Source organism: Colias eurytheme, chromosome 17 (assembly GCF_061535395.1).
Source record: "Colias eurytheme isolate Ceu_HAF_F1 chromosome 17, ilColEury1 Martin Lab GWU primary, whole genome shotgun sequence".
NCBI classification, from domain to species: domain Eukaryota; kingdom Metazoa; phylum Arthropoda; class Insecta; order Lepidoptera; family Pieridae; genus Colias; species Colias eurytheme.
In genome coordinates this window covers 10,788,202-10,797,047 of record NC_142996.1, presented here as the reverse complement: position 1 = coordinate 10,797,047, position 8,846 = coordinate 10,788,202, and the positions used below count along the sequence as shown (strand labels likewise).

At 44.5% G+C, this 8,846-nt stretch overlaps 2 protein-coding genes across 2 annotated transcripts; both read left to right on the top strand.

The window, feature by feature from the left end:
* The first annotated feature begins 2,500 nt into the window (after positions 1-2,500).
* Positions 2,501-3,784, top strand: LOC149901486 (uncharacterized). The gene has a single exon (XM_090111904.1). It carries the CDS (start codon positions 2,504-2,506, stop codon positions 3,782-3,784), a length of 1,281 nt encoding a protein of 426 aa, XP_089968030.1. The 5' UTR covers positions 2,501-2,503.
* A 2,179-nt stretch (positions 3,785-5,963) lies between these two features.
* Positions 5,964-7,558, top strand: LOC149901485 (uncharacterized). The gene has a single exon (XM_090111928.1). It carries the CDS (start codon positions 6,042-6,044, stop codon positions 7,461-7,463), a length of 1,422 nt encoding a protein of 473 aa, XP_089968054.1. The 5' UTR covers positions 5,964-6,041; the 3' UTR covers positions 7,464-7,558.
* The last annotated feature ends 1,288 nt before the right edge of the window (positions 7,559-8,846 follow it).

Sequence of the window (8,846 nt, the reverse complement as noted above, 5' to 3'; positions counted from 1 at the left end):
CCTAAACTCTAACCTAACCTAACCTAACCAACCCTAACCTAACCTAACCTAACCTAACCTAACCTAACCTAACCTAACCTAACCTAACCTAACCTAACCTAACCTAACCTAACCTAACCTAACCTAACCTAACCTAACCTAACCTAACCTAACCTAACCTAACCTAACCTAACCTAACCTAAACCTAACCTAACCTAACCTAACCTAACCTAACCTAACCTAACCTAACCTAACCTAACCTAACCTAACCTAACCTAACCTAACCTAACCTAACCTAACCTAACCTAACCTAACCTAACCTAACCTAACCTAACCTAACCTAACCTAACCTAACCTAACCTAACCTAACCTAACCTAACCTAACCTAACCTAACCTAACCTAACCTAACCTAACCTAACCTAACCTAACCTAACCTAACCTAACCTAACCTAACCTAACCTAACCTAACCTAACCTAACCTAACCTAACCTAACCTAACCTAACCTAACCTAACCTAACCTAACCTAACCTAACCTAACCTAACCTAACCTAACCTAACCTAACCTAACCTAACCTAACCTAACCTAACCTAACCTAACCTAACCTAACCTAACCTAACCTAACCTAACCTAACCTAACCTAACCTAACCTAACCTAACCTAACCTAACCTAACCTAACCTAACCTAACCTAACCTAACCTAACCTAACCTAACCTAACCTAACCTAACCTAACCTAACCTAACCTAACCTAACCTAACCTAACCAACCTAACCGCCCGAACGCGGTCCGTTGACAGCTAAATCGCATCGCTCCTGAGTTTATTTTTTGCAAAAGTGGTATTTTTTCATCTTACACACTAGTGTTGTATACCAGTGGATGCGCGCTTGGACAACAGATACGGACGCGAAAACCGTTTTAAAATCGAGTGAGCCTGTGAAAAGTTATAACCAAAAGAAATTTTTACTAAATTAACAAAAGTACGGCGTCGCTGGGAAGTCCCGATTTATATCGGGGACTTCGCGAACCGTAACTGCAGTGTTGTGGGTATTAGTGATAAGAGTGCCTGTGAAAATTTTGGGATTTCTAGGACCCGTAAATCAGGTAAAACAAACAATTTTTGGCAAGCCGGGCGGTGGCAATCCCCCTTAACTCAGTGCATGGTGAAAAGATACAAGTGTAAATAGACGCGGCATATTAAAACAAAGCCCGTGGTTTTTGTCCCGGGGAAATCGGTTGAAAATTGGCGAAGATAGACACCAAAGAGTGTTTTAACCTTAAAGTAGGAACTTTCTTCCGCCAAAACTATACTTTTCTCCTTTCCCCCCACCGTGTTTCCTACTTAAATTAGTGCTGGGATATTCCATACACCTTCCCGCACAAAGATAATAAATTATCTTAACTCCTCATAACGTTTTTTAAGAGAAAAATCTAAGTAGGTCACGGGTCAACAAAAACGAAAACAAGAAACACGTGGTGGCAAATGAATGTTTTCTTTTTAATGTAATAGTCTGTATTTGTACATTAGTAAATTATTGTAAGTGTAGCTATATAATAGACCAGCTACATCATTTTTGGTGTAGCTGTTAGACTAAGGTTATTATATACTGAGTGCTTAGGGACCATATACCACACAACACAAATATATATATATTTATAATATTATTATTTATAATAATTTTATTTATAATATTATTATCTTTCATTCATTTATTTCTATTCATCATAAACAGGCGACTCCCCTATTGGGAGACCTGATAGTCTTAAGTAAAAATAATAATTATTAATTATTGACTTGAGTGGTTAGTACTGACTAGCTAGCTTTAGTAAGCTAGTGCTAGCTTAGTAGGTCGAACCGTACGATAATAATATCGTATAACTTATAGATTGACTTTTTAAACTGAACTATAGACTATAATACTTATTAGGTATTACTAATATCATATTAGTATTTGCTGCTCATTTCCATTTTTATTTTATTTTATTGTAATCACTGACAGGTGCCTCCCCTATTGGGAGACTGATTAAGTATAAGTATTGACTCATTTATTGACTTGACTTTTTTTTTATTGTTGACCAATTGTAATTATTACGGACGTATTAATATTAATATTTTATTAATATTTTAAATAGTGCTAAGTTGGCAATTTTTAACTATCAGTGACCTATTAATATTTTATATTTTTATTTTATATTATATTTTTATATTATTATTTTATATCTTATTTATAAATTATATCTGTGATATTTATTTTAATTGTAATTATTGACAGGTATCTCCCCTATTGGGAGACCTAATAGTGTTAAGTTGACCATTCTTAACTATCAGTGACCATTAATATTTTATATTATATTTTTATATTAATATTTTATACCTTATATTTATATCTGTGATATTAATTTTTAATTGTAATTATTGACAGGTATCTCCCCTATTGGGAGACCTAATAGTGTTAAGAATAATTATTATTGACAGGGGTGTTTTTTTTTTTTTTTTTTTTTTTTTTTTTCTCCCCTAAGTCATCATGATCCACACTCCCCAGAGGCGTGCCAGTGACACGTTCACTATCTCCGAACCAGTGAAGAAGCCTGCAACACCTAAAAGTCGGACTGCAGAAGGGAAAGCCCTTCTGCTGAAAGGGAAAGCCCACCTGCGGGAGTCCCGAAATTTAAAGACTGATATAAAAGACGGGGTAATTACGGCGCTAGAAAGGATGTATGAAATAATAAAAGAGATTGAATTTGAACTCACCAATGCCAGGGCTGGTAGTGGAGGGCGTAGTGGGGACCCTATACATCCCCCCCCGCCATCCGATGCTGGTCCCAGCGTAGTTGACGACGCATTGGTGAGAAATCTGGACCTAAGTGAAGGAATGAAAGAAAGTATGAAAGAGATGATGACAAGAATGGAAGATATGAGAGTAAGCATGCGGGAGAATGAAAATAAAATGGATAAATTGAGCTCGCTTTTGGAGGGCAACATGACTGTCGCCAAAACGGCGAGTTATGCGGGCGTTGTCTCGAAGGGAGTCATAGAGAAACTCCCCGAAGCAAGAGCCCTGCATTCGGTCATGGTGTCATCCAAAGACGAACAAGAGACGGGTGATGAGGTGTTAGAAATGATCAGAAAGACTGTGGATGCAAAGGACGGATGGGTGAAAGTAGAGAGGGTAAGAAAGGTGAAGAACAGGAAGGTGGTCGTCGGCTGTGCGAATGAGGAAGAAAGAATCAAGGTGAAGGAAAGGCTGAGAAAGAATGAGGGATTAGTAGTGGAAGATGTAAAAAATAAGAGCCCTCTACTAGTCTTCAGGGATGTAATGAAATGCGAAGTTGACGATTTCGTCACAGCATTCAGTAATCAAAATGCAAGCATCCTTGAGGGCCTGAAGGGGGAAGAGAGAAAGGTAGAAGTAGCGTACGTGATGAAAGCAAGGAACCACCTCCAGAACCACGTAGTGGCCAGGGTGAGTCCACAGGTATGGAAGAGATGCACGAGTGAAGGATACGCCCATATAGGGCTAAGTAGAGTGAAAGTGATGGATCAAAGTCCGTTAGTGCAGTGCTCGCGCTGTCTTGGGTACGGGCATACGAGACGAATGTGTAGGGAGGAGAAGGAACGATGCAGCCACTGCGCCGGTCCTCACATGAAGACCGAGTGCGACAAGTGGCTGCGGGGAGAAGTGCCTCAATGCATCAACTGCATAAAGGCTAAGAAAGGCAGCGCAGAGCACAGCGCCTTTGACAGAGAGTGTACGGAAAGAAAGAGGTGGGATGCTCTGGCCAGATCGGCGGTAGCGTATTGCTAAGGTTGCCCAAGGTGAGTCCTTCCAGTACCGAATGCTGCAGGCCAATCTCCAGCGGAGCCAAATCGCCACACGGGAGCTACTGCTCGAAGCCACCAAGCGTAAGGCATGCGTAGCATTGCTGCAAGAGCCCTACGTTGGTGGGGCGAAAAGTATGAGGACATACAATGGAGTGAGGATCTTCCAGAGCGAAGGGGAAGGGGGTGGAGCAGTAAAGGCGTGTATTGTAGTACTCGACGACACACTGGATGTCGAACTACATACACGCCTTAGCAGTAACAACATCGTTGTGGCCACTCTCAGAACCAAAGCCTGGGAGATGATTGTAGTGTCCTTCTACTTCGAGCCCGATAAACCAGTGGGGCTCTACCTGGACCATCTTAGGCGGATAGGGAGTGAGCTGGGTATCCATAGGATGGTCCTGGGAGGCGATGCGAACGCAAAAAGCCCGTGGTGGGGTGGCGAAATGGAAGACTCGCGAGGAAGAGATGTGTCTGCTGTACTGGAAGAAATGGGAATGCACATACTCAACACCGGGGACATCCCTACGTTCGATACCATTAGAGGTGGGAAAAGGTACTCTAGCTACGTGGATGTGACAGCGTGCTCCGACGATCTGCTGAACCGAGTGGACAACTGGAGGGTTGAGGAGAGTCTCACGAGCTCGGACCACAACGGCATATCCTTCGGCATCAGACAACATAAATCCACAGGCACGAACATAATACGAACTACACGCATATTTAACACACACAAGGCAAACTGGACTCAGTTTCATGAGAAACTGACCCAGCTGATGTCGGACAGACAATTAACTATACAAGACATAGACACAATACACAGCACACAACAAATAGATGACGCAATAGACAGATACACTGAAGCAATCACACAGACATGCAGAGACACAATGCCGACCAAAAAACACACACAGAAATTCACCTTGTCGTGGTGGAATGATGAGCTCGCGCAGATGAAGAAGCAGGTGGCCACGAGGAGACGCAGGATCCGAAACGCAGCACCTGATCGCAGAGACCGCGTGGTTGGATTGTACCTGGAAGAAAGAGAGATGTATGAAAAGGCAGTGAAAGAAGCGCAAGAGAAGAGTTGGAAGGAGTTTTGCCGGAAACAGGATAGGGAGGGGGTCTGGGAGGGCATCTACAGGGTGCTTAATAGAGCCACAGGGAGAGAGGAGGATCTGCCCCTTTCGAGGGGCGGTGAGACCCTCGATGCCCGGAGCTCGGCAGAACTGTTGGCGGAGACCTTCTACCCCGAGGACCAGGAAAGTGGTGAAAGTGAGGGACATCGTCGGGTGCGCGGGAGTGCGGAGTCCTTGGACACCGAACCACCGGCGGGCCCGGATGACCCTCCTTTCATCATGGAGGAGTTGAAGAGAGCCGTAAGGTCCTTCAACCCCAAGAAGGCCCCCGGGGCGGATGGCCTCACGGCCGACATCTGTCAGCACGCTGTGGATTGTAACCCGGGATGGTTCCTTGCCTTGCTCAACAGATGCCTCTCTGCCGCCTACTTCCCCGCACAGTGGAAGTGGGCGACCGTGGTTATACTGCGAAAGCCGGGCAGGGAATCATATCGGGTACCGAAAGCCTATCGACCGATCGGCCTCTTACCTGTTCTCGGCAAAATCTTCGAAAAGATGCTGGTCGGCCGACTCAGGTTTTACCTGTTGCCCAAAATAAGCCCCCACCAGTATGGCTTTATGCCACAGAGGAGCACCGAGGACGCCCTCTATAGACTAGTGAACCACATCAGAAATATGAGGGAGGAGAAGAAGATTTCTGTTGTGGTATCGCTGGACATAGAGGGAGCCTTCGACAGCGCCTGGTGGCCAGCCATAAAGGTGCGGCTGGCTGAAGTTGGGTGCCCGGGGAACGTGAGGCGGGTGATCAGCAGCTACCTGAGTGAAAGGGGGGTGAAAGTTAGATATGCGGGCGTGGAAGTAAGTAGGGGGACCAGCAAGGGGTGCGTGCAGGGATCCATAGGTGGACCAATCCTGTGGAACCTCTTGCTGGACCCTCTGCTATGGATGTTAGAGGAGATGGGAGTATTCTGTCAAGCGTTCGCCGACGACATTGTGCTGGTCTTTGAGGGTGATACGGCCCTTGAAATAGAAGTAAAAGCGAACCGTGTCCTAAACGTAATACACGAATGGGGAAAAGATAACAAATTAAATTTTGCACCACACAAAACTTGTGCCCTCCTTTCGACGAGGAGGTTAAAATATGACGTGCCACGGCTCGCTATGGGGAGTGTGGAAATTAAATATTTTTCACATATTAAAATACTGGGCCTTACAATTGACAGCGGCCTTACTTTCAACGCCCACGTCGGGACGGTATGCCAAAAGGCAATCGCCCGGTATAAACTCTTGGCTAGGGCAGCCAGAGTTGGTTGGGGACTTAGCCCAGATATTATTAGGACTATTTATGTAGCTGTTATCGAACCGACTATTATGTATGCATCGGCAGCGTGGGCACCCACCGTGGAAAAGATGGGGGTCCAAAAAAGGCTGAACACCGTGCAACGGGGTTTTGCCCAAAAAATCTGCAGAGCATATCGGACCGTCTCCCTGAACTCAGCTATGCTGTTGGCCGGGATACTCCCCCTTGACCTCAGAATACTCGAAGTCTCGAGATTATATGGGATCAAGAAGGGGGTGTCGCACCCAGCGTTGGGAGACAGGGAGGTGGAAAGAATGGCTCCGGCGATTGAGGACCCACATCCGGCAGAGCAGGAAGGGCTGGGGTTCGGGCTGGTGGACGAGGACTCGTATTCCGACGTGGCTAATAGCCACGTACATAGGATCTACACGGACGGCAGCAAGATTGAGGGTCGAGTCGGAGCCGCCCTTTCCGTATGGGAGGGGGAGGCCGAGACGAAGGCCGTCAAGCTTGCTTTGCCGCCGTATTGCACCGTCTACCAGGCCGAACTCCTAGCGCTCCAAAGAGCAGTAATTAGAGCCTGCAAGAGTGGAGTGTCGAAGGTCGGCATCTTCAGCGACTCCAGATCGGCCCTCCAGGCAGTCACACTCGGTTCCCCCCACCCCCTTGCTGTGCAAACAAGGGCGGCCCTCCGAAAAGCTGCTTCGCAGAGGCGGGAGGTCGCTCTGTTTTGGATCAAGGCGCACGCAGGGCTAAGGGGGAACGAAAGAGTGGACCAGTTAGCCAAGGAGGCCGCTCTGGGGTCGAAGAAGAAACCCGACTACGATCTGTGTCCTGTTTCATTCGTCAAGCGTATCCTGAGACAGGATACGATCGGGGAATGGGACAGGAGATATGATGTGGGGGAGACGGCTGGAGGCACGAAGCTCTTTTTCCCAAGCGCTGCTGCTGCATACAAAATAGTACGGAAAATAGACATCACACACCACACCACACAAGCACTGACTGGACACGGTGGATTCGCCTTCTACTTGAACAGATTCAAGCTGAAGGAGAATCCATCGTGCCTGTGTCAGCCCGGAGTCGACGAGACGGTTTCTCACCTGTTGCTCGAGTGTCCGATTTTTGCAAGAGATAGATATGTTATTGAGCAAAAATTGGGCATCGCGATGACGGGTGAGAATCTGCCCGCGGCCCTGGGGGATGATACGAGATCTGAATTCCTGGAATATTGTAAATACATTGTTGGGGTGGTAAACAAAAGAAACTGTGATAAGCTGTGATGTTAGGGTTAAGTTTTATTGTTGTGCCGTGTTAATTTGTATATTTACTTGTATTGGTTTTATTTTTATTGTATTGTTTGAATTGTTAATTTTAAAGTGACTTTTAATTATTGTATTTTATTATTATTTTGAAAATTTTTTTGTATACTGTAAATTCGTATTTTAAAATTTAATTGTATTTTAATATTATGTGCCCATATTGTAAATAAAGAAAAATTGTGTTTATTATTGATTAAAGAAAATAAATGTCTCTAGACTATACTCTAGAGAAAAAGCAGACAACACCCTGCGATGGCGGGTGCTTTTAAAAAAAAAAAAAAAAAAAAAAAAAAAAAAAAAAACCTAACCTAACCTAACCTAACCTAACCTAACCTAACCTAACCTAACCTAACCTAACCTAACCTAACCTAACCTAACCTAACCTAACCTAACCTAACCTAACCTAACCTAACCTAACCTAACCTAACCTAACCTAACCTAACCTAACCTAACCTAACCTAACCTAACCTAACCTAACCTAACCTAACCTAACCTAACCTAACCTAACCTAACCTAACCTAACCTAACCTAACCTAACCTAACCTAACCTAACCTAACCTAACCTAACCTAACCTAACCTAACCTAACCTAACCTAACCTAACCTAACCTAACCTAACCTAACCTAACCTAACCTAACCTAACCTAACCTAACCTAACCTAACCTAACCTAACCTAACCTAACCTAACCTAACCTAACCTAACCTAACCTAACCTAACCTAACCTAACCTAACCTAACCTAACCTAACCTAACCTAACCTAACCTAACCTAACCTAACCTAACCTAACCTAACCTAACCTAACCTAACCTAACCTAACCTAACCTAACCTAACCTAACCTAACCTAACCTAACCTAACCTAACCTAACCTAACCTAACCTAACCTAACCTAACCTAACCTAACCTAACCTAACCTAACCTAACCTAACCTAACCTAACCTAACCTAACCTAACCTAACCTAACCTAACCTAACCTAACCTAACCTAACCTAACCTAACCTAACCTAACCTAACCTAACCTAACCTAACCTAACCTAACCTAACCTAACCTAACCTAACCTAACCTAACCTAACCTAACCTAACCTAACCTAACCTAACCTAACCTAACCTAACCTAACCTAACCCCAGTCATTTGCCCGAACGCGGTCCGTTGACAGCTAAATCGCATCGCTCCTGAGTTTATTTTTTGCAAAAGTGGTATTTTTTCATCTTACACACTAGTGTAATATACCAGTGGATGCGCGCTTGGACAACAGATACGGACGCGAAAACGGTTTTAAAATCGAGTGAGCCTGTGAAAAGTTATTACCGAAAGAAATTTTTACTAATTTAACAAAAGTACGG